Source organism: Eulemur rufifrons, chromosome 29 (assembly GCF_041146395.1).
Source record: "Eulemur rufifrons isolate Redbay chromosome 29, OSU_ERuf_1, whole genome shotgun sequence".
Taxonomy (NCBI): domain Eukaryota; kingdom Metazoa; phylum Chordata; class Mammalia; order Primates; family Lemuridae; genus Eulemur; species Eulemur rufifrons.
In genome coordinates, this window is record NC_091011.1 from 82828256 (window position 1) to 82855788 (window position 27533).

General features: G+C 38.6%; 1 protein-coding gene across 2 annotated transcripts in view; it reads right to left on the reverse strand.

The window, feature by feature from the left end:
- CHCHD3 (coiled-coil-helix-coiled-coil-helix domain containing 3) overlaps positions 1 to 27533 on the reverse strand; it is a 267860-nt gene that overhangs the window by 235595 nt on the left and 4732 nt on the right. For both annotated transcript variants that reach the window (XM_069461831.1, XM_069461832.1), the window contains exon 2: positions 20596 to 20683. In XM_069461831.1, the coding sequence (XP_069317932.1) occupies positions 20596 to 20683 (88 nt within the window). The remainder of the gene's footprint in view (positions 1 to 20595; positions 20684 to 27533) is intronic.

The following is a 27533-nucleotide window of genomic DNA, read 5'->3' on the forward strand; positions in this document are numbered from 1 at the left end:
GTTAATACACCCAACACCAGATCTTGTTATTTAATGTGCTAATAAGTATATATTACAAATTTGGAGGGGGTTAATATTTTGAAAATGCCATTATAATTGGTATCCTTTGTAATGCTATGTTTTTTTTATTTAAGAGACAAGGTCTTACTCAGTTGCCTAGGCTGGAGCACAGTGGCACGATCATAGCTCACTGTAGCCTAAAACTCCTAGGCTCAAGTGATCCTCCTGCCTCAGCCTCCTGAGTAGCTAGGACTAGGAGTGCACACCACCACACCCAGATAATTTTTTTCTTATTTTTTTAAGAGACCGAGTCTCGCTATGTTGCCCAGACTGGTCTCAAACAATCCTCCCACCTGAGCCTTCTGAGTCGCTGGGATTACAAGGGTGAGCCACCACACTCAGCTCTATTTAAAACACTAATCTGAGAATGAATCCACAGGCTTCACCAGAATGCCGAAGTGATCATGGCACAAGAGAGGTTAAGCACCTCTGATCCAGTAGAACATACAGGAATAAGAACCAAACTTAAACCCAGGCATTGTTACCTGTGGCCAAAACTAAGTCATTCAACCTCTCAGAGCCTCAGCTCCCTCATTTACAAACTCCTCTGAGAGTTGCTGGGATGTGATAACATATGAAAGAACAGGAATCGAATGTTAGATGACGCCACATTATGATAAAGATGCTAAAGTTGCACATATGCAGTCAATGCGACTTTCTTAAAGAATTTAACCAAAAAAGTGTTTCAGAGTCAAAACAAAGGCAAAAGAGAACATTTTACAGTTTTATAATCCCACCCTATAAAAAAAATTGTGTGCTCAGGTAATTTTAAAAAGGTAATCCAAAAAACCAAAATGATAATCAAGATATGAACCAAACTCAAAGAGTCACAGTTCATTATTTTACATAATCATCTAAGTTTTTGTCACTTATGAAAATCAACCTTACCTGAGTTGAATCAACAAGAAGAGAACATTAACAGTTATATTTAAGATGCAAATGTGATGTATCCTCAAGCAAAAATCAGTCTCATTACTTTATCTTTACCACAGAGGATAACATATTTATAAATTGTGTTGGAATGCTTTTTTGTTCAAATATGTTTTACATGTCTCAACAATCACAGATCTAATTACAGGTAGAAAAAAAATCCAAATTATTTGTAATTCTGAATAAAAAATAGTAAATGAATTGGCTATATTATGAAAATGCTATTTCAACTAATGCAGGAAAAAAAATATTTAAACCTCAGAACTTAGATTAAAAGGAAGAGAGGAAAGATACAGACAACCCCAAAAGTCAAACACAATAGATTTAATTTTGGATTCGGCAAGAAATACCCACTCAGATTGAATCACTTAGTGAACGACCACTTTGTGGAGACAGCAGCCATGAGCTATGGGGATAAATTCAGGGGAGAAAAAGAAAGCAATTTACATCTGCCAGTGCTCTGACACTGGGCTGGAAAAATAATACGTACACACAGCTTTAAATGCCTACAAAGCAACAATAATTTTAATCCATCACTGAGGACAATATAAAACAATAAAATAACTACGTAAAACTGAGTGTGGTAAGTGACAAACTAAGACATAAGCAGAGGAGATCCATAGGGATGATCAGGGTAGGCTTCCTGGAAGAAGCAGGATTTTACTGATGGTAAAGACAAGTCAGGCCTACCTAATGGAGGAGAGAGGAAACAAATAAAGGAAGGCATGGGTAAAGAGGCAGAAGGGAAGAAGGGATCATAAGGACCAGTTTAAAAAGTAACAAGAGAAAACCTCCTTTCTGAATTAAATTATCAAAACAGCCGTCATAAATCACTACCAAAGGGTAAGTGTAGGGAACTGTCTCTCAAAAACTATCTTAAAACCTCTCAGATTAAATAGAGTACTTAGGAAACAGCAGTAACATAGAAACATATGTGCAAATACTTCCCCCAAGCAGGCCTCAAAAGATATATAAATCCACAAAGTGAGAGAGCACTTCAGGGTACTGAAAGCAAGGAACCAGAGTGAGGACACTTTGCAAGTTTCTGACAAGAGAATGGAATTTTTAAAAAATATGCACGTGTCTACCCTAAAGTCACATAAAACAAATGTGTTGATTTAAAGTATTAGACACTTGATATTTCAGCAATAGTTTTTCAATTCTGTAACTTTTTATTTTGAAATTATTTCAAACTTACAGAAAAGTTATAACAATAGTACCAAAAAAATCCACATGTATCCTTTACCCACATTTCCCAATAAACATTTCACCAGATATATTTGATCATTCTCTCTATACATACATACATACACACGTGAATATTTTCTTCTGAAATACATGACAATAAGTTCCAGAAATTATGCCTTTTACCTCTAAATATTTTAATGTGATTTCCAAAACAGAAGGACAATCTGTTACATAACTACTGTACTGTGATCAAAATTAAGAAATTAACAGTTATGTGATATTATAATCTACAGACAGTATTCGATTTTACTAATTGTCCACATATGGCTTTTTAAGAGGAAAAAAATCTGATTCAGATCCAATCCCAGATCACATACATTTGGTTATATTTCTTTAGACACATGGTTTTTGAATTTATTGAAGGCAGAGTTAATTAAATTTAATAAATCCAGGGTACACAGCACCCAACAAGTTTGCCCTACATCATTTTTGGGTTCTTTTTACATGCTCCATTATGTTTTTAAAAACATAAAATTTGGAGAGGCTTACTTATTTAAGTATATGAAGCATAGTAAACTCTTTATCACCCATAATAAGATTCACAATCCCACACTGGACTCTTGTTAGTTGTGTTTATTCCCATTTCTCATTTAACCTTCAATACCTTGAGGGTAGCAAGTCTCAGTCATCTTTGTATCCCTAATAATTTACACATGATTTTGAAGGGCAAAGTATGTTTGATGTTTGAAAGATGTTTCAACAAGACAGAGAGAACAGGGCTATTCGTTTCAGGTTAAACTCTCCATTAATATTCTCCATGAATGAGAAAAAGGTATTGTTCATTACAACAATTAGAGAAAAATAGTGTCTGAACGTGAAACAATACCTTTAATTGGTAACCACTTAGAATAAAGAAATACTCCATATTCCACACCTCCATTATTAACCTCTGGACAATTATTCCTTGATCAAAGTCCCTTTTACAGTTACTGTGCTACTGACACATCATATTGATTCTAAGGTGCGTATTTATTCGCATTTTAACATCTCTGATATTGATGGCATCTTCCTGTTGCTGTGGGTCAGGTGGCAGTCATCACATAGTTCATGGCATCGTCTATGTAAGGTCAGGAAAGCAGCAGCATCAAAACATGCACGAGAGTCAGCAACTTGGGAGAAAACTCCAGAGTCAATAGTAGAGCACTCACTTTAAGAAATGCTACATGAGTAGCACTCTTAATGGCGTAGAGGGTGGTAATACGTGAAAAACATTCATATGGACAACTTGGAGTCAGAAAATGATTCAGAAGACTTGGACTCTGAATATAAGTTTCAAGAATGATGTAACCAATTCATTTCACTTAAATGTTCCTCATTATCTGTGTTCCTCCAATAAATATAAAATGAACATTCTAATGGATAAGAAAGCATTTTATCATAGCTTAACTGTCAAGGTTATTTCTTAGTGGAACATAAACTCTTATAATGACTGGCATTTTAGATGCAATAAAATAGTATTTCAAGTAAGAGGAGAATGCTGTCCAACATTCTTGAAGAGTTCCTTCAGAAACGGACCACAGCCAAGCCAGAAAGCCTAACAACCTTACACCTGCCAGCTTTAAACTTCTCCAGACCCTGACAAGGTTCTTGCAAGCCAGCAGGGCACTGCAATATTCAAGCAGCCACTTTTAGAGGCTGCATTTCAGAAGGCAGGATCTCTATCTTCATTAGAACATGCTTCTGGCTCATAACAGGGCAGGCAAACAGCGTGGGGAGACAGCATGACATACATACCCCTACAAACCAAAACACAGCTGGTATGTTAAATTTAGACCTACCAACCTTGACAGTACCCTTTTAATTACTATTTTTTCCCTAATTCTCGGGAGGGTTCTTTAAACCTAGATGCTGCCAACAGTATTTTTCTGCTGGCCAAGTTATTCTAAGCATCCTATCCAAATAATGAAACATAATTAAATAATTTTAAAGCAGCAGATTTTTTTAAATGTATATTGTTATACCTTAATCATTGTATGCATTTTTATCTAATTTTTAAGTTTTATACATTAGATCCAGACATACACACACATATGTATATATACAAATAAATAGAGATAAAGATGTATGTCACACTGCTTGAGGATAAACTTTAAAAAAAAAGACAATTCCCATTTATAAATGTCCACAGATACATGCAAATAAGCTCATAATTGTAACTACACATAACTGTATGAGTCAGGTGGTAAATATACACAGCTGCAGATTCCATCATTCCTTCAACAAATGTTTTGTCCAGGTAGTAGTGTTAGGATACAAAGATGAATAAAAAATGTTCTTATCTAAAAAGCTCACAATCTATCAGAAGAATCTTAGGGACAGTCCATTCCACCATTTGACAGATAAGAACACTGAGGCCCAGAGAAATAAAGAATCTTATCCAAGGCAAATGGCTAGTTGGCCATAGGTTGAGATAGAAGCATTTCCAATCAGCAACTCAATAACATGCTAATTTAGTCTCTATAACACAATGTTCTAGGCAGTAGGTTAGCCTTGAGGGAGGTATTACCCAATTTTATAGCAAAGGTAACTCATGGTGATTCAGGACAGGGTGGTCCCCAAGCCCAGCCTCCTCAATGCACCACACCGTCTCTGAGCTAACCACTCTGCAAAAGCAGACTGTTTACAGACTGTGGCCTCTCCCTGAAAAATGACCTGACACAGCATGAAAGTAGCTCCCTGTACATGCACTAAATCCTCCCTTCTAAAGTTTAATTGGAGGTGGGGAGAGGGGAGGAGCAAAACAGGAATGCAATAGTTGATACTCTTGAACTAGAGGAAAAAAAAAATACCACCATCACACTTGGAAAAATAAACAAACAAAAGGCAACCAAAATTATATAAACTATTGTAAAAGTAAATTATTTCAATCCCTTCGCTTCACTGTCCAGTCATGCCATGCCAGCCCTGGGCAAAACAGCAAACGAGAGAAAGCTTGCCTTTCTCATTAGCCTGTACTGTAAGGAACATCAATGGCTACTAAACTGTTAAACTGTCCACAGTTTGTATCTATGTATCTATGTTGTATCTATGGTTAACATGTTATTTTCCTAAGTGACTAATACACACACACACACACACACCCACACACGTGTGGGTGTGTGTGTGCACAAAAATGTTTGTTTCAACAAGAGCTACACAGAGACAATAACTGAATCCAAATGTTGGAATCCAAAGTTGACATCACAAACCCTCTCACAAGGCATACAGAAAACTTGAGCAGAGAGGAGCCAACCTTGACTGCAAGCTATGGGAAGGTGCCAACAGCTTAGGGGTGCCAAAGCTCATCTGCATGCTCATCATTAAAAAGGCTATTTGAGTTTCCAAGTTAACCCCCCAAACCCATTATAAGCCTCAAGAATTACTCTAATAACATTATTTCAGTTGCACCCATTCCTTCTTTGAGAAAATACCTTTTGAGTCCCTTTGTTCAATAATGGGGATTGCCCAAGAAAGAGCAGTGGCTTCAGTACGAAGCCCTTATCACTAAACTTCCTCCAAACTCACATGGCATTTTGCCTATAGTTTGCTATATATTTTTCCCTTGGCAATTACTACTTTCTACATTTTAACAATAGTTATTTATAGCTCTGTTAGCCCCTATCACTTTTGGACATCACAAATACAGTGAGGGGCAAAAGCTGAAGACCCAGGCTCAGTCATGTCAGGGCCTAAATATCTATCCATATCCACGCTCCTTCCACCTACCCATAGTGCTGAGTGGGTACTTATTTAATAGGTACCTGGAGGCAACCTCTTTGGTCAAGCACGGGAAGGGTGGGGACCTGTCTGGGACAACTGTGAGAACCTCCCACCAAATCCCGGGACCTCTGCAACTCTCTAGTGAGTCCTCCAATTTACACTTGGAAAGACCTACTGACCCAGCCCCAGGTCGATGCACTGAGCAACATTCTGCTAGTTGTGGGATAAGTCAAGAGAAACCAAATATAATACTTTTGCTACTGCAGAGTCTATGAAGATACCCTAGTAACAATCAGATCTGCGGTGAGGAACCACCCACTGCCACTATTCATGTTAAATCAGAGTCAAATAGATCATATCCACCTCCCTGAGACATTAATATGAAGCATCCATTTTTCAAGATAGTTGGCAATCATATGAAAGAGAAAAATGCACACATAATAATGGTAAATGTCCTAAAGGATTATTCTGGTAATAAAGTGTCAGAAAAATAACAGTTTTATTTAAGTTATTTGATGATGATCTCATTCAAGATTTCCTGTGGACAGACTGCATGATGAATACCTTTTGGCTACGATCTTTGTTCATTTTTCAAGGGCAAAATTTTGTATGAACGAGCACACCAGAATAGATGCTCCCTGCTGTTTCATCAACACAAAAACTACTAGTCCCTACAATGTGGAAGAAAAAAGAAAACCGCATTAAACAATTTGTCTAAGGGCATATGTTTTATTAATATCTATAGCTTCATAAATGGTCATAAGTGCCATAATATATATGGCTTCATAAATGCTATAAAGGTTATTTTAATATAAAGTAGACTTTAAAAATAAAGTACCTGTTAATGAGAAATACGAGATCAACAGGCTAAAAAACAAGCTATATCTACCTCTTTATTCTGAAGGTGACAGAAAAATAGCATCATTGCTTACACTTCTGCCAGTGCTACGTCTTTATTAAGATAGAGCAATGCATTACTCCCTAAAGAAAAACTTCTTCAAAGACTTGAAAAATAAAAATATACTGTTCAAATATATCCAACAATGCCATTCTGTTTATACTAAAATAACTTCCTGCAGTATTCCTTTCACAGAGAGAATGAGGCCACTCTGCATAGGCTCACTGGAAGTTCCCTTTCACACTCTCTAGCATCTCTGAAAGGGTTAACCAGGTCCCAAAGCTCAAGCTATGAGCTCCCAGTCAAAATTTTAAAGAAATAATAATACCTATTATAATGCAAGTCCTAAGTGTATATGGTAAACATGAAAACAGAAAAAAAATTCATTTAAAAATATTTGATAAAATTTCTTCAACAGCTTTATTGAGATAAAATTTATACATCATAAAATTCACCCTTTAAGTGTACAATGCCATGGTTGTTAGTATTCTCATACAGTTGCGCAACCATCAGCAATGGCTCCCTATCCTTGCTTCCAGCACCACCACCACCCCCAGCCTTAGACACCCACTACTGTCTGTGTCTATCAATTTGCCTATACTGGACATTTCACGTAAATGGGATCATACAGTGTGTGGTCTTTTGTGACTGGCTTCTTTTATCAAACATGATGTTTATGAAGTCAAAAGTATTCTGAAGAAGCTAGAGATGCTGGCCCTTCAATTCATTCATTCCACTGTCAAATGTTCCTTGAGCACCTTCTATAGGTGAGGCAGATGCCATGTGGGTCACAGAGGGGAAGGGGGCGCTTTCCTGTATGCATTCTGCCCTGGAGGAGCTTACATAAATATCTATTTCTAAAATGTAGGAAGTAGTGACTGCCAAGAGAAAAATAAAGACAAAATACCTTGTGATTTTAGAGGAAGGCAAGATAAACAGGATCAAGAAAAGTTCTGATAAGACAACCTTCAAGATGATTTCTCTTTTTCTCTCTTTCCCTCTCTTTCTTTCTCTCTCATATACACAAATTAGTTAAAATCAGATATAAAGATGTAGGCATACAGCCATTTCCTATAGAAGCAAATCCACACTCCTAGCTTTGTTATTCCACCCGCATTTACTCCTTGTACCCTCATCTCCCACGAAGTACCTGTATTTCAAATAAATATAACTAGTTATAATTCCCAGAAATCACCCAGCTCTATATTACTCTAACCGATGTACCTACCATTCCTTCTTCCTTCTTCCCATCATCCTTCCCAGCATCCCTCCTTCCTATCATCCCCCAAACTCCTACTCATCTTTCAATATTCAGCTCAAACATCACCACCTCCTTCAGGAAGTCTTCCCTGACGTCCCCAAGCAGAGTTAGTCTGCAATCCATCCCCTATGCTACTTGTGTATTTCCATTACATCTCATATTGCATTGCTCTGCTCTATTCATCTTCGCAACTCCAGCACTCAGTACAGTGGCTGACACATGGCCAGTACTAAAGAAACAAATGTTAGTTGGAACAGGGGCACAGAAAACCAAGTGAAAGGCAAAGAGGGTAGACAGAAAGTAGTTCACTTGGCAAGAATCAACCTGGAGCAGGTGAAAGGTGGCAGCGAAGTTCTGGCCCTGGGTGCTATGCTAAAGCAGAAAAAAAAAAAAAGGGATACTTATTGATCACCTACTATATTTCACTCAGCACCTGTACTTAAGTCTCCATGACAACCGTGTGACATTGGCATAAGTCTCTCCATTTTATCCTGAAGAAAAATGAGACAACTTGTCCAAGATCACACAACTATTAAGTGGCAAAAGCTCTCTGAACATTAAACGTACACCACACACACACACACACACACACACGCACACACACACTTCTATTCAAAGATTCAAAGACCACCCTTCCTATTTGAAGAAGTGGGGTTCATTTCCTTTGTAATCCTCTTTCTGAAAGCACACAACCACATTACCTCACTGCCAGCGAAGCAGAGGTGATGACTTCAGTCGGTCTTTGCACCTGGGCCTCACTGGCCCCAGTACAAATCCTGCCTCCTGAGGGACATTAGAAATGGTGCTGCAGGTCTGAGTACTAAAGAGGTCTCCGTGATGATTCAACTAAAAGAATTTTACTTGGATGGAGAGAAGAGAGCAGTTCTTGGTCATAAGAAAACACGGCCTTTAAAAGCTTCAGTTCAAGGTCGTATAAACAATAATGAGCAATAAAAAAAAAGCAATGAAAAAAATCACATTTTTATAAGTTTTACTTCATCAATTTTGCAAATGTCACTTTTGCAAAAAGTTGAACATGAGTTATAAAACAATGGCTGTGTTAGAAGAGGTGTAATGTCTAATAGGACAGAAAAAAGAATTAAAGGAAGTAATTTATCAGTTGTTTATTCATCAAGCTTGATAAAAAAATATTTTTCCAGTCCATGTTTTTCTTAAGGATTTTTTATTAAAAAACTAATAAAATATGTCAAAGGTCAAAGAATAATCATGAAAAGAGGATTATAACTTCCCATAATCTTGTAATACTCACTCTAAAAAGTTTCTGAGATAGAATATTAAAACAACATTTTTAGAAAAGTTAAAAGCAGTTTAAGGGCTCAGTCCCCTGGGATTTCCAGAGACGTCAACATGTTATTTAGAAAAATTAAAGAAACACATTGTGCCCAATGGATATCTGTGCTATCCCACAAAATTAAACAAAAGCTGCTTAGCCAGCCTCATTTTTCCAACTAGCAAAAAAGGAAACAGGTTTTTTATTATCTATTGCTGCAAGTGTGCATGCAATCTCTTCTTGCTAAAAGCCACCTCTTCTTGCTAAAAGCACAAGTTTCAAGAAGGGAAATGAACTGAGGACTGTTGGGGATATTTTGCTAAAATAATTACATTTTGTTAAAATAAATTGTTTAAATAATTATAAGGATAATATTCAGAATCCATAACCTAGCTGGTTGCATAAAACAATAAAAATGTTTTGAGAAGAACTGTTGGACCTTAAATTCTGCTTTGGTAAGTTTTATTTTAATAAAATCTATCCTGATTGTAGTAACTGATTTTCATATCATTCCTCAAGTCCATCCTAAAAAATGACATGCAGCAATAAATATTTTTTAAAGTCATGAGATAACCATTATGTCAACAGCAAGAATAACTACATCTAAAGAAATCAGTGTAACTACCAGATTTATTTAAAAGGTAGCACCAAGCCAATCTGATATAGTTATATATGTATTATCGTGACTGTGGCACATTTCAGTGAGGTGAAAATGGGAAGCACTAGGTAAAAGCCCACAGGAGCTAATGCAAATTCTTAGAGGTTTTCTTGTATCTTTGTCGGTTAGGACTCAGCTATAATATTTCTGTGTATTTGACACACAGAGAAGCCAGCTCCCTGGCCTCCCAGTCCTCCCCACACTAACCCGAGAAGACCCAGGCAATGGGTCTTCCTTCCAATCCCCTACCCAAAGCCAAACCAAACCTCAACATTCCTGCATTTCCAGACAGCAGAACCCCAAAGCTTTAAAGAGTGGGCCAAGAAGCCAGGCGCAGTGGCTCACACCTGTAATCCCGGCCCTTTGGGAGGCTTAGGCAGGAGGATCAATTGAAGCCAGGAGTTCGAGACCAGCCTGAGCAAGAGCAAGACCCCATCTCTACAAAAAAAAAATAGAAAAATTAGCCGGGCGTGGTAGCGTGCACCTGTGGTGCCAGCTACTCAGGAGGCTGAGGCAGGAGGATCACTTGAGCCCAGGAGTCTGAGGTTGCAGTGAGCTCTGATGACACCACTGCACACTAGCCCTGGCTACAGAGCAAGCCCCGTCTCAAAAAAAAAAAAAAAGAGTGGGCCCAGAGGCTTGAGGAAGTGAGTGATGGCAGAAAGACCACCCTTTCGAGAAGGAAAAAAGGTATGATCCTTGAGTCAGAAGTTGAGATCCAGCATGAGAACAGCTGTACAAGAAAAGATATGGTGAAGAGGAGCTCTACTTTCAAGTGTCCCACAGTTTTGACAACAGGAAGAGAGTAGGGGTGTCCTACTAGAGGAGGCAGCCAGGGCTAAGGAACTGTTTTGCCAAGTCGCAGGCCTAGGCCCAGACGCCCTAACTTTACTTAACCTAACACTCCTAACGTAAAATTCCAGGGCCAAAGGTATAATGTCAGACTGACTTCAACCCAGTGGAGAAGGAAAGTGAGGAGGCAGCAGGAACTGAGTGTGGAAGGATCCGAGGGAGGAAAATCCTGACTCACAACAGCCGTCTCTTAAAACTTGGCAAGCCTACACATATTAATTCCTTTCTAAACTAACTTAATAACTAGGAGTAGGACAAAAATCTCCACACTGATGTCTCTAAATCAGAGCCCCACTCCCTAGCCACCACCTCCACAAACTCACACTTTTCCTGAGATGGTGTTCAAGAAATTGCCTCTCACAACAGGGCTTCCTGGGGCCTGCTACAGTTGAGAGCTAAAACTGGCAAGGCGTTGTATGGGCGCCATCCAGGGCTTGGTGAAGACCCTCACAACCATGCCCAACGGGACCAATCTGAGAGAAAGAGCCCTTTTCCTCCTTGGCTCTGAGCTGACACATGCACTTATACATATCAGCCTTCATTATCTGATCTGCTTTAGCCCATTCATTCCACAAACATTGACTGAGCACCTAACATCAAAATATAGTCACTGTGGTTGAGAGCACGGAAGATGAAGAGCGAACATTCCCCACTCTCAAAGGCTCATAATCGGGCAGGAAAAATAGACAAGTAAACATGTAATTACAATACAATAAAGTACATGCTGTAACAAGGGTCAGTACTAAGTAGAATTAGTGATACAAGAAAAGAGGATTCTTCAAAATGGTATCGACTGGGGAAGTCCACACTGAGAAGATGGGGAAATGGCTCCTGAAGGAAGAGAAATCTTCTTGACTCTCCGAGACTTTCTTCTCTCCTGCTTTGCCTAATCATCTGGCCTCAACAGGTCAATGTTTACCTACAGCAAACACAGTCCTATAACAGCTTCCACCTCAACAAAGAGAGGTCAGCACTAAAGCAGGCAAAAATGAAGACCGAAATGCCTAAAAGGAAGTCCTGAGAGGACAGATGAGAAAAGCTGTGGTATCGAAGGACAGGGGTAAGTAGACGAGAATTACAGTACCATGTGACAAGTGCCATTACAGGAAAAGTACACACAGGGCGCTGTGGGTCCACACACAGGGGCATCTAACCCAGACTGGGAGTCAGGAACAGCTTCCTGGTGTGAGTGGTTCCTAGGCAGGGATCTGAACAATGAGTGCCAGTTAGCCAGACAAAAGGCAGGTAGGGGGTGAGGTGGGGTGGGGCTGGGCTAGACAGCTGGAGGAACGGTATTCAGACAGAAGAAAACAGCATAGTCAAAACCCCAAAGGACAAGTTCAAGGACACTCGAGAACTTCAATATAACTAGAAAAGAAGTTCAACATGAGAGGGGAGGGTCCACAAGAAGATGTAACAGACCAGAACAGGAATAGACTGTGCAGGACCTTGTTGGCTACATAAAAGAAATTTAGACTTCATCCTAAGAGGAAGGTGGAACCTCTGGAGTTTTAAACAGAGGAATGATATGATTGGTTTTGCGCTTTGGAAGGGTAACTAAAGCCACAGTGAGAGGAGATTGGGGAATGCAGGACTGAAGGCAGGGACCCCAGGCAAGAGACTGTCAGAGCAATTCAGGAGAGAGATGACAGCAGCCACACTAGGGCAACGACACCAGGGATGGGAGAAATTGTAAAACCTGAAACCACAGAATGGAAAATGCAGAGCAAGGCTCTACTGTCACTTATCAAATACAAGGCCTGCAGGTGTCCCTTGCAGGACTATCGCAACGGTGGCGGTGGACCAGCAAAAAAACAAAATAAGAGCAAGGGTACATGAAGTGAGGAGCAGAGTAGCAGCACTCACTTACGTCACAGCAGGTAGGTCCCGCCAACAAAATGAGTACCCTGGGGCTGGCTCTAAGCAGCCGTGTGCTTCCCCACCATGCAATCTGTGAGATGTTCCAACCACCTATGTCTTTGTGGTAACAGTGAGTTATCATCACTATCCTGCAACTTAAAGTCATTTCAAGCTCCAATCATTTGATGCTGCCTAACTACAGCCTATATTTCAATTAACCGCTCATTCAGGGGAAGCGGGGCATGCAGCACCAGAATACTGTCTTAAGCACGCCACGGTAATTCTGTGGAACGGTGTGAACATCCTTTCTATAATGATCCACATGGGCTCCCAAGGCTTTTCCAGGAACACTCAAGTACAGTGACAGCTGTCAACAAAGTGTCAAGTAGCCCCGGGGGCAGAACAGGTTTTAAAAAGTAACTTAAAAGCACTTATTGTTCCCTGGTAGCACTGATTTGGCCTAATACAGAGGCCTGTAGGAGTAACTGAATAAACCAGGGCGACAGGAAAGGGTAAAGGGAACAAATGAAATGCTGGGTCAGACCTTACTTTTTAAAATGTTTTTTACAAGGAAAAACATCATCATCAACAACAATAACCTACTATTTGGTTGACAGCTGGGAGGTCAATGGATTGATTCGGAACCTCTGCTTGCAATAGGAAAATGTACATTTGAGACTCCCTTGGGCAATTTATTTTCAGAGATGGGCCATCCAGATGATGCCCTCAAAGTCTGTCAAATTCCAAGAAAGACAAAACATATGTTAAGTGTTTATTTTACAACTGGCATATTAAGTTTAAATCAAAAATAGTATTTTTATGTATTATATGTCCTATGCTATATATTCCATGGGAGTTGCTTATGTAACCAATGTCATATTTCACTTTATAAATCTTAAAGCATGATTACAAAATTTACATAGTCATTTAGTTTTTAAATATATTATTGGTGATATCCATGATTTACTTGGTTATGCCAAATAATACTTGTTCTATGAGACAATACAATCCAACTATCCCACAATACCCTTTAAAATTAGTGTCCAAAATCTACTGCAGCAAAAATTGGAAGTTGCTTTAAAACAGCTTCTCTTTTTTTCCTGTAGTCACGGTAATTATAAGGACGTTAACTTCCAGCTCCTGAGTACTATGACTCTATGGCAGTACTATGTTTCTAACCTACATTATGCAACGCACCTAAAAAAACAGCTGCTTCTTTCTAGTAACAGGTACAAGTTAAGGAATTTCTGGCCCACTTGATTTCATACCACTTGGAAACACTACTGCAAGGCAAATTATACTACCGTAGTTACAAGGGTAGAAGGTCTGAAGACTTAAGAAAAACCTGCTGAAGCCAGTGGTTAATCCACTAACTAGGAAATCGATAAGCAGAAGTTCCTAGTTGCAAAAAACTACTAGAAGGTGTGACTCACGGACATTTCAGAACCACCAAGCTTTTCTCTTTGTAAAGTGCCTTCCCTCTACCACTGTAGCTTTTTCTTTTCTACATGATTCCCCTGTCACCATCCCCAATCACTGCAGGATATAAACTGTATTGTCTACCTAGGGGTGGTGTCACCTACCTGTAGTCCCAACTACTACAGGGGCTGAGGTGGCAGGAGCCCTTGAGACCAGGAGTTTGAGTCCAGCCTGGGCAACACAGTGAGATCCCATTAAAAAAAAAAAAAAAAAAACCCGCCTTGTCAATCAATGATTTGTCATTACATAAAAAGAAAGTTTCCTATGCCGTCTTCTCAATTTTAAAATAAAGTAAGGTTAGATTTTTGCTGGTTTCTCAAAAATAAATACGACAGGAAGAGTGATGAATCAAATGGCACAGAGGAAAAGTGCCCTGGACCAGGGGAGAAAGTGTGAGTCAAGGACTGCCACTCACCAGCCATGTCGCCTGAGTCACCCCATCAAGCCCTTCTCTGCCTTTGCCACTTCCACCTGGGCTGCCTAGCAGCTTGCCTTCCCTGGCTCCAGCTTCCAATCCACCCTTTACATTATCCTCCCAAGAACCCACTGGCATCATTTCACCTCCCCTGCTCTGAAATCATGTTATACCCTACACTGCCACACTGTCCCAAGCAGCTGAGGGCAACTTTATTTTTCTTTTGCTACAGGCCAATTAAGGACAAATAAAAATGCTTATGGTGCTGCTTATTTTTTTCATTGAAAATTAAAATGGCTTATTTAGTACTATGGTGGAAAATACATATTCTTACTATTCAGATTTCTTTGTTGAATATAAAAATATCAATGAGAAAATCAACACTGCATTTTTAGCCTTAAAAATGCTATTAATATCTGGGTACATTTGAAGTAGCAACCACTGGAACTTTCTAACTTTGTGTCCTAAAATTAGATGAAACTGCTCAGTAACTGCCTCGGCCCCATAGGATAAAATTAAACTCCTTAACTTCCCCAACCTACCCGCCCATTAGACCCCTATATGAAACCTTACCTGAATTAATCTGGTCTGCATACTCACTCTACCAGGAATACTTTCTACACCAACACCCCTCCCATGGCTCTTATTGCCAAGGTTTGGCCCCAGTCCATTTCCCCCACACCCAACCACTGACCCTCTTTCTCTGAAGTCCTAAAACACTTCCCAGTCTACGGCCATACCACCCTGAACACACTCAATCTCGTCTAAAACACTTCCCATACCTCTTATATATTCTATCTCACTTATATATTCATTCACTTACTCAACAGAGGAGGTAATGGGTACTAAACTAGTACTCATTCATATTATAATGTTAAATATGCTTTGACCAAATTAATAGTTCCCTGAAGTCAAAGATGGCTGCCATGCTAATACTTGTTGACTGATGGAACAAACAATGAGTTCTTCAACCATCCATTAAATATGGACTATTTACGGATTCTTTTCAGAACAGAAAATACTGACTGGAGAATTAGATTTAATGACTTAAATTCAATAGCATTTATATTTCTTTCTATTAGGAACTGTCAGGCAAATTATCCATTACAGCACACAAAAAAATTACAGAGTTGAGACACTGACATCAACAAAGTTTCATATATTAAAAGTTAGAAACCTAGACATTGCAACTCCCTTCAGTTCTTGTAACTCAAGTCAAAGGAATAAGCACAGCTTGTTTTCTTTGAACTCTCCCTACAGTGCCATATCTAAATGAGCCTTAAAGAGCTGTTTTAAAATAACTAGGAGGCCCAGATTCCAGGAGAAAACTACATAGAACTTATAGATGAATCTGTTTCCCTAAATTGTCTGTTTAGTTTGTGCTGTGCTATTTCCTGCTCAAATCGGTTTCCTACAATTTGTTAAGGCTGCCAAATACCTAGTGATCTCAGTGATATACTTAACACAAATCAGCAAATCCTTCTTATTTTTCCCAATGATAAGAAATTTACAGAGAAACTTTCATGGTGAAGATAATAATAAAAGTGAGTTCAATTGTCTTTTTTTCCAGATTCATCATTTTCATCTGGTTAGTGGCTTAGGAAAACAACCAAAAGCCTCCTAATATCATTTCTTATCTGGTTTTTTCATATTGATTTGGGGACAGTTTCTTCAGCAGTAGGTAGGGTCAAACATGAGAGATCTGACCTCACTATAAGCCACAAAAACTGTAAGATCAGGGTGGAAAGGAAAAACTCAATACCCAACATCGATTTTTAAAATCAAAAGATGCAAGATGTTAATGAAAAGGTAAGTTTATAACTATGTGCAATGTTATCCTCTAATGTTAACCTAAGAAAAAAATTATCTAGCGTAAAACCAAACCAACATAGTTGAGATAATGCAGCAAAGAATTTGAGGCAGCAAGGACACAGTTAAGTTCTTTAGAGCACATTCATTTATTAAAGTGGCATTACAATCTGCTGTGTGTCACACAGTATATTATTTTGCCCGAACAGCTTTACATGCAAATACTTATTGCAACGAGTCATTGATCTGGTTCAAGGTTTGGCAAAAAATAGTTTTAGTAAAGCCTTCAGAACCCACTTTCTTACAGTATAAAATATATTCTCAAAACTACATACGTGACAAAACTTAGTTCCTATATACAGAAATACTAGGGCTCTCAGTCCATCAAATACACTGCCCTGTATTCACACACAAGAATAGCCTAGGGCGGGTATGCATAAGAGTCCTATGAGGAAGAAAGCATTTTAATAAATATTAAAAATTCAACTCACATTTAACATATAATTTACTTGACATTGAAAAAAATGTAGAAAAGGCAAGTGACATTTTATCAATACATTTTTGTAGGCTCGAAAAATTATTTCATGACACATCTAAATTATAAATCATAAAAAATCTTTTATTGAGTACTAACTAAAACCCCTAAATGAGACACAGTCAGACGAGAACATAAATTTTGAGGCTTTCTACTTTTATAAACATATTTTTTAAATTCTAAGAAAACTAACCCTTTGGTAATTTATACAATCACAATCTAATTACATTCTTAACCCAAAGGCAAGATCATTTCAAAATGGCATGCCAAACCTTACCTCTTTTCCTGAGTTAGGTAGGAATGGGTAAGGGAAATCAGATACTCAAAGAGCCTGTCCTACTATCCTCATTAGGTCTTTTTCACATCATGGTGGTGACAGAAATAAAAATATTTGTGTGGCACACGGGGCTACTCAGGTGATCTCCAGCTACTCTAAGTCTAAGGACACCCAAAGCACACAGGCTGGGAAGCTATGCTAAAGATGGAGGTAAAGAGAGCACACCTCAGGGGAATGTTCCCTGAGGATAATGCTGAGGCAGTTGGGATATAGAAGGGGCAGGAAACAAGATTTGCAAACACACAAACATACAGAGCCATCTAGCTCCACAACTTCAGGCACGCCATCATTAAAACCATCTGATGAAGCCCATGATGGCAAGCACTGGTGTATTCTAGACTAGACCTGTGAAACAGAACTTTCTGCAGTGATAGACATGGTCACAACTGGGCATGAACTAAAGAGTTCATCAGTCGTGGCAAACCTGGAATGGGAAGGCATGGATCCCTTAGCAAAGCCAGAGCTTATGACGATGTCAGGGGGTCGCTCTGCAGACCACATACACCATAAGCATTCACAGAAAGCCTCCAGACCATGCCCAGCCTCTCAAAATATTGGCTGAAGAAAACAACCTAAGAAGGAAAACATTTTCACTCCTTCCACTCACTACTGAATGAGAGCCAATATGGGGAAAAGCTAGAAGAACCAACAATCACTTATGACAGGAGGTTCTTTCCTAAGCTCACAGAAAATCAATAAATGGCTGCTTCTTCCCTCCAACTAGTTTCTGTCGCATCCTTTCTACAAATGTAGCAAGGTGTCACTCAAATGATAATAAAACAGATGCCTCACTGCATCTGCTCTGGAGTCAGACAGACTTGAATGTAACTCTCACCACCATTGCTTACCAGCTCTGTGACTTTGGGCAAGATAATTAATCACTTCAAGTCTCAGTTTCCTGCTATGCAAAATGGATTAATGACCTTTCCTTCCTCATGGGGCCATAAGGATTAAATGAGATTAAGACACACAAGGGATTTAGCAGAGTACCTACCACGTAATAAACACACTTAAGTGCCATCCATCATTATTTCATCACTATTTCATCATCATCATATCTCCTTAACACAGAATGTAGGAAAAAAAGAAAAACCTACCTACAACAAAGTATATTTTAGAACAAATTCCAATTTTAAAAATATCCATACATAAAAAGTTATTCTTAAACCAAAATACTTCATATACTTAATTTCAGTATCTTCTAGGTTTCTTTTATACTGTGTTTTTACCTCCCTTATAGTCTTGTTATATACTTAGTTGTATCTGCCCAAAACCTCTAAACTCTTTACAGATCTTTCTCCTATTTTTATGTCCCCTCAAAATACCTAACTTAATTATTTACATAGTAGACGTTCAATAAATGTCATGTGAATTAAATTTATAGAGATATCAAGAATGATCAAAAGTAGCTACTGTTAAAATGGATAATGGGATTTGCCCTAAATTAATTCGACAAGCACTTAATAACAGCATTTACTAAGAAGCAGGTAATATCCTAGAAGCTAAGAATTCAGCTGTGAACAGACAGACAAGGGATAAGGTCCCTGGAGCTTGTCTTCTGGAAAAGATAAGAGCAGGGGAAGGGTCATAGGAGATGACGAGTAATGAGATGATGTTGGACAGGCAGCCAGGGACCAGTCATGGTATGCCCTGGAGGCCAGACGAAGTAGTTCAGCTTACAATATATTCTATGTGCATGGAGAGCCGCCACTGGGACATGACATGAACTGATTTACTTTTGCCAAGATTGTGAAGACCTCTGTGTGCACAGCACAGGGGGACAAGAGTGGATGCAGGGGACGAGTTAAGAGGCTTCTGCAGAAGGTACGGTAAGAGATGGTGGTTACCTGGATTGGAGTAGTGGAGGAGATGGACTGGAAAGGAATATATTCAGACATGTTTTCGAAACAGAGTTGACAACACTAGTTAACGGCCTGATGTAAAGAGTAAGGAAACGAGGATGAATCCCCGGTCTGGGGCTTGAAGACCTGTGCCATTTACTAGGAAAGATGGAAAGAAGCAGCAAGTCTGGGGAGGAATAAAAAGGTCTGGGATATGTTAAGGAATCTTTAAGTGAGGATTTCAAGCAAACAGTTTATTAAAGTCTGGTGTTTCACGGAAAGGTCAGGGCTAGAGATATAGTTTCAAGAGTGACAGCCATCCATACAATGATTGCAAAGCCATACACTTGGAGATCACTTCATAGGAATCAACAAAGAATCCTGGACTGAGGCAGTAAGGTGGGAGGAAAACCAAGAGTGTGGCTCAGAAGCCAGAGAGGGTTTCCAGCAAGGAGCAAGTGCTCACTTTCTATCTCGTATTAACTAACCTATCCTACTAAACAGGAAGCTTCAAAAGGTCAATAAATATTTCTTCTTCATCTTGGTACCCTCTGTTCTGAATATACTAAAAGCTCAATTTGTTTACTGACAATGTAAGTTGGGGGGAGGTCACAATTGCCCCAAGTGAATGGCATTTCATCTTTCTTGATTCCACAGTCCATAGACAGATTTACTCCTTTCTAATAAATACAGAAAAATCTCACTTAGTCCAAAATTAATCATCTCAATTATTTTCTTCTTGCCATTTCACAATAAATGGCATGTCTATCTGTCAACTGGTCAGTATCAAGAACAGTGCTGGACCCATAGCAGGTGCTCAGTGAGTATTTGTTGGACAGATGGGTGTGTGGGAGAGAAAAAAGGGAAGGGAAATAGTCTTGAGTCTCTCATCTCATATCCAGTAGAACCTACAGATAAAATGAAGCTTAATAATTCTTTACGGATTTCATTTACCACCATATTTTCATCAATAACTAAGATTGACTATGATGAACTAAATCTTTTATAAACTTAGAAGAAATTGATTAGAAAATAAAATCATTTGAAATATTTTACAGTTTGGAAATAGTAAATCTATATTTTCTAAGTCAATGTTTTTTATAAATATTTATCCCTAAATTTCTAATATCTCTATAAGCAATCCATTTTACACAAAAAGATATGAAGTAAACTTCCAAACCCTAGTAAAGGGTTCAGGAGTTTTGATGAAAAAACAAAATTTCCAAACACTGTTGAAAGTAGATTCATTCTTAGTACAAAACATTTTAAAAGAAAACCTGATACTGATTTCTAATATTCTCTATAAAAAGTCAAAGATCCAAATAACAAAAGACAGAAGTGCCTGAGAACTAAACTATTGAGTGAACTTTTTCCATTTACAATTTTTCTACTTAAAACACTAAAATTAAAATTCAGCAATACCTGAGGCACCATAAACACCCGAATACCTCGGAGACTTCGAACCGGATGGAGAGGATTCCTTCATTCGATCAATCACATTTTCCGAAAGCTGCAAAAGCAACATCAAAATAAAATCAATTATAAAAGAACAAGAAAGAAAACCACTGCAATAACAGTCCCGTAATTTAGTCATCCATATCAATATGTATAATGAATGGCCTAAAGAAATTAGGCTAAATCTAATAGCCATAAAACTAGAAGCAAGTAAGAATAGTTTTAAGATTTCAAGATGCACCCCACAGCACTGCTCCTTTATTTCTTCTAATGCACTGCTAATTGCTCATTATAAATACCCTCAATTTTATACTGTGCACTAAAATGTAATCTCTGAGAAAATGTAAGCCATCTGAACTCCTTCAATTTTCCTCCCTTAATCCTACAAATGTGTCTTAACGGGCCTTAGCTTCTTCCTTCCCTCCAGTCCCAAAAGAAAGGGTTCCTCCCTCACTCCCTCCTGTTCAATGCCAACTATAATATCACACAATCATTCTTTCAACAGATTTTATTATGCACCAACTGTGTGCCAGGAGCTAGGCTAGACTTTGAGTATTCCAAGTCATCAAGTTGCTTAAAGTGGAGTAGAATAAACAGACAACCATTAGGCATTTAAATAAGATGTGAAGGGTGTTGCTCACGTGAGTCAGTCTGTAGTGGGGAGTACATGGAAAGCCTACTGGACAGCGGGTCTAGCCAACCTTTGCAGGTGGGGCTGGAGCAGAGGTCAGGGAAGACTTAGAAGGCAAGGATGAACAGAAGTTAGGAAGAAAAGCAGTAGGGTAACGGTGCTCCAAGGAGAGGAAAACACATTAAGTATAGATAAGAAACGGAGTTTGCCACCATTAGACATCCAAGCAGAGATATCAAGTAGGCAGTTGGCAATAGGGCAGAGGCTCTGAGGACACAGGCCTGCAGGTCTAAGAGTCACCAGCCTCATAGTTACTATCGCATCATCTTCAAAGCACTTACCACTATCTGAGGCTTTTTGTTTACTATCTACCTTTCACTAGAAAGCTCCAGGAAAGCACGGATTGACTGTCTTATTACTATATCCCCAGAACCTCAATAGGCCTGGTTAATTGAAGGTATGAATGGTTAAATGAATGAACTAAACAATATGAATGAATGAATAAAAGAATGGCTGAAGTAAGAAACTGGAGAGGGGGCACAGTGAAAAAGAAGGTGGAGAGGGAAGGTAGAGGTTTCAGATTTTGAAGAAACTTAATAAACCCTTCTATTTAATGAGTTTGAACTTGATCTTGAGGGTACTAGGGCACTACTGAAGGATTTTAAGCAGGGTAATAGCATCATCAGATTTACACTTTAGGAAGATCACTCTAGCTACAGTGTTGAGAACAGATTGGAGAGGGACAAGAACAGAAGCAGAATCCCTGAAGGAGGCTGAAGGACCAATTAAGAAGCTATTAAGCATATGTCCACACAAAGACTTGCACAGGAATGTTCATAACGGTATTATTCATAATAGCAAGAGTGGAAACAAACAAATGTCTATCTACTGGCGAATGGATAACAAAAGTTTACATATCCATACAATAGAATAAAATTCTGCAATAAAGAATAATGAAGTTCTGATTTATGCTACAATATGGATGGACCTAGAAAACATTATGCTAAGTAAAAGAAGCCAAACACAAAGGCCACATATTGTATGATTCTATTTATATGAAATGCCCAGAAAAAGCAACTCTACAGAGAGAGTAGGTAAGTGGTTGCCCAGGGCTGGAGTGGGAATAGGGATTAACTGCAAATGGGCAAGAGAGATCTTATTGGGATGATTAAAACATTCTAAAACTTGATTATAGAATGTACTGGTTGTACAACTCAGTACATTCATTAAAAAGTGTTGAATTGTACACTTAAAACAGGTGGATTTCATGGCATGTAAATTAATCTGCAATAAAGTTGTTTTTTAAAAAAAAACCTATTACGGTAATCCAGGGGAGAACACCTTCAAAAGATACTGAGAATCTAAAATAGCTAACATTCACTGAGTGCTTATTATGCGCCAGGCACTACACTAAGCTAGGTACTTCACTCATTTAATCCTTAATACTTTCATTATCTCTGTTTTATAGGCAAGGAAGCTGAAGCATAGCCAGATTAAATAACTTGCCCTGGATAATACATTTTATCAGTAGCAGAGCAAGGATGCAAATCCAGGAAGTCTGAGCCTCAAGGTCACTCTGACTAGATTATATGTGCCTGACTAGATGTGGGAGTAAAGCAGAAGCTATCAAGAAGGGCCCCAGGGTTTCCAGGTCAAGTAACTGGGGTCCCCCCCTCCTCCTGGATCAAGGACCTTCTTGCAATTTCCACTTCAACTCACCGCTCTCTGGCTTTTTACCCCCACTGCAACAGTGAAAGTATCTGGTAAAAGTCACCAATGGCCAAATAAATAACTTTCTATATTTACATAAATAAATATATTTTATATAAATATAAAGCACCTTATTCATATGGCTTCCCTTTAGCATCTAACACCTTTGGTCACTCCCCTTTTCTGAAAACCCCTCTCTTGGCTTTTCAGACATCCCACTGTCCTGGTTCTCCTAGGACACCGGCCATGTCTTATCTCTTTTGCAGGCTTCCCCTCTCCTGCCTACCCTTATATGCTAAACTGCCCCACATTCTGTTTTTGTCCTTATTCTCTTCTCAGTCTATGTGCTCTAGTTGGTACTCTCATCCAATCTCTTGATTTCTAATTGCTGTTGATAAATTAATGAATTCTAAATCCATTATCTCCAGTCCTAGACCTGTATCCCAGAAGCCAGACCTATATATTGAATTGCCTAATGAACACCTTCCCTTGGACCAGAAGCACCTCGTGTCCAATGTGTCCAAAATTGAATTTGTTTGCCAAAAATCTCTTCTTTCTCCCGTTTCCCTTACCTCATCAATGACAACACCTACACCCAACTTCCTACATTAGAACATAGGACTTGTCCTTAACTCTTCTCTCATTTCTTAGCCATGACTTACTCAATCTCTCAGTGCTTAATGAATTCATCATTTCTGCAGCCATCCCATTTCTCTTGCCCTAATTCCTGGTACCATTAATAATCCTCCTAAAATGCAAATCCGATCATGGTAACTCCCTGCTTCAAATTCTTCAATAGCTACCTTCTGTTGACAGGAAAGTCCAGATGCTTTTGTATGGCATTGAAGAATTAATTATTCATTATTTGGTGATGACCTAATTCTCCAATCTCAACTTCCACCGTCTGTCCCTTAATATTTCATACCCGGTTCTACACCCGTACGTGGCTACTTGTTTGTTACCATCTCTTTGTCTTTACACTCGTGCCTACATTGCCTTCTTTCCTGACTCGCCTTGGGAGACAGTCACCTTTCAAGATCCAGTTCAAATATCCAAAAGCCTTCACTGACCAAACCAGTTCCCCATTCCATTCCAACCCTGCCTAGCGCTACCCTTCCTTGTGCCCACTGCGCCTTGCACAAATCTCCAATACAGGACTAAAATGAAAGAATAAGTATTTGCCTTTCTGCATTTCCATGAGATTGTGAGCTCCTATATATTAATGAGTCATTTATTCAACAAAGGTTTCCTAGGCCAGGCATGGATCAAGGCCCTGTGATACATCAGTGAACAAAACAATTTGTAGCTGAACAGTTACTTTCATCTCAGGGCGCAAACCAGAATTGAGGTGAGATGGCAAAGGAAAAGACTACAGCTCAAAAGTTATGCTCTTTGAAGGAAAAACCTCCCTTCTTGGAAGACAAGTGGAAAACAGAAAGGGGAGTGCCAAGGGCCTTGCTATTTGAAATGCCAAGGCCAGCTGCATCTTTTCTAATAACTGACAGCCACTGGGAATGTTGCTGAAACTCATCTGCAAAGCTGAGATACAGCTTAGAAAAAACCCTGTAAGACTGATCCCCATCCCCTCAATTTACAGCTGAGAAAAAAAGAGACCCTGAGTAATATCCACTTACTGGTACCAATAAGAGAAGGAGTAACCCCCAAACTCCAGTCCAATGTTGCACTATTAAACCTAACACTCCTTCAATCCCATGTATATAATAAAAAATACATCACTTCCTCTTATAGGGATAAAATGAGCCTTCATTTTAGAAACTTAAAGCCATTTTATTCTAGCAAATCTCTTCCAAAAAAAAAAAAAGCCATTTTAACTGATATATAATATATAAAACTCATTTAATTTATATAAACTACATATTATATTTAATATACAATATAGTATGTTACAATTTACTAATGTTTAACACTATATATTACATATTACATACATGCTATGTATTCTATACTATTATATACAACATACACTGTTACATACACAATAGAACTTATGTGTATAAAGCTAATTAAGCTTATAATTTTTATCTATGTAATATATTTTATATTTTAATTTATATTTCTATATTTCAGGCTAAAGTCAAAGAACTACACTAAAAATATATTCTACCTAATCAGAAAGTGAATGTGTTTGCTAAAAATCAAGTGTTAGCCATAAACTTTCACCTGTATTGGAGACAAGCCACCCTTTCTTCTAAATACCACTTCATCTATTTCTCATCAAAATTCATACCTTGCTACTATCTATTGCAACTTTTATAATAACTGGTATAAAAAATCCTTGCAAGCCCCAAAGCAGCCTCAGAAATACCAGCCCTCGGGAGAGTTTTAGAAAAGGTAGCCCAGAATACAGGAAAACCCATGGCCACCTACTAGCGTAAGCCAAGGGAAGTAACCTCAATGAACCTCACTTCCCTCATCTGAAAAATAAAAATATTTACCCCCAGGGGTTATGAGGATGATTATAGTTTATGCAGCATAAACTACAACTGGCTACACAAATATTTGATAAAGCTATTACCCATACAACTCCAGCCTTGGGGACTTTGATTTTTATTTCATTTTGGTTCACTCTCATCAACTGGGCCTGAGCTTGTAATAGGCTCCTTCTATACACGGTGCAGGAGGACTAGGCCTATAGCTTTCGCAGACAGCAGGTGCCAAAGTCCTGGTATGCATACATAAGGAACTTATTTATCTCTATCTACACTATGTAGGTATTAAGGGTGGAATGTCCCTTTCAACTGAATCACTAATTGTTTCTTGTTAACTTTTTATTTCTTTTTGTGGCTTCTCTGATGCCTCAGAATTCGCTACAGTCAGATTCTAACATCAGTTCAAACCATTTCCCAATGCAATCTTTGGTTATAGATCACTAAATTTATAAGCATGTCATCCAAAGAAGCACATGATAAACATATTGTAGGGTTGATAAACATATGGTAAGGTTGCCTTATTGAAGGTCAACCTTCCTTCTTCCTTACAATTAGTCAGCAACTATATCTTTAGGCCCTTCCAAAGGAGTACCCGTGGTAGTCCACAGTTGCGACTCCGCTGACTCAGAGCACTATTACCCTATCCCCACTCTGGTCATAGCTATGTTACTATAAGGCAATAGTTTTGCTGTGTTATCATTTGTATTGCAAGTTAACACTCTCTGAGCTGACCTTCCAGTTGCAGTAGTAAGTTCAGACCTGCACATTCACGTGATCTCCTCTGAACAGGGGTTCACTTGTAAGGCAGGTGACAAGATTTAGAGATGCTGGCCAGGGTTATACACACAATCTGCAGCTGTAGAATAACTGTTCTTTGTGATGAAAACTGACCCAAAACAGGGATCAACAGTACAACATAAGCTTCTGCAAGAGCTGGATAAGCAGACTCTGTGTAAGAAGCAACTTCTGCCAGGAACACATCTTTCCTTCATTAGCGCACTTCTCTTAGAAGAGCCTTTTGTGATTTACTGATCTATATCTACTATACCTGCTTTCCAGCCTCTCTGCAATTTCCATCAAGGCAAATACCCAGTGTAATTTACAGAAATTACATGTAGCAAAGAATGATGAAATAACCCACATATATATTAATGTTAGGAATTACATCCTGAGGTCTAAGGATTCAGCAGTCCCTGGATCAATTCCTCAATTTTATGCAAAACTGCCTGCCTATTGCATTGTTCTGAGCGGAGTCCAGAGCTCAGATTCACAGTGGTCTATGAACTAAAAGAAGTTAAGAACCACTGTTCTACCATAAAAGGCAATCAAGAGAAGCAGGCCTGATGACATTCAGTTGCCTCACCTTGACTATCTGCCCTATTCTCTATTGCTCCTAAAGACAAATTTAATCAAATGGACCCTTGCTAAGTTTAAATTTGTAGTACTCACCATACCAATGCTTTCCAGAGAGAAGAAAAGATGTGTGTCATCTTCTGCAGTCTTCCCACTCATCTCTTCCTATCCACCTTGTTTGATCTTACACAAAATTAGTACAAACATACCACTCACCAATCCAGAAGCCAGTATTTTCTCAGAAACAGGAGACTGGGTGAAATGGATAAAGTATTTCTACTCCCAAAGAATAGAGTAAAAGAAGGGGAACTCTTAAATGCCCCTTCTCTAAGAAGTCAGGAACCACATAAGACAGAAATAAATCAGACCCCGCCACTCCCATAATACTTTTTATCTTCTTCCAGATGTGTCTTATCAAATTGATTAAAGAACTCAGACCCATTTTTCACTGTTGGTCTTCTTTCCACATAGTATAGGTTATTTTCTGTGTGAGTATTGATTTGCTTTTCAACTACCTTTTTAAGACTTAAGCTCCAAAAACTGCCATTATTATTTGGGCGAAATTACTTCTAAATACTTACTTAAGGGCATGGAGGAAAGGGAAAGTGCCATACACACATTGACACATATAAAATATGTAATTCTTAGCTTATGTTTGTATTTGTCACTTGTGTTTCTTTGCATTTGTCATTAGTTGAAACCATAACTTCTGTCTTTATAAAATACTAAAAAGCTTCAGATATTTAATAGTACTCTGCCCA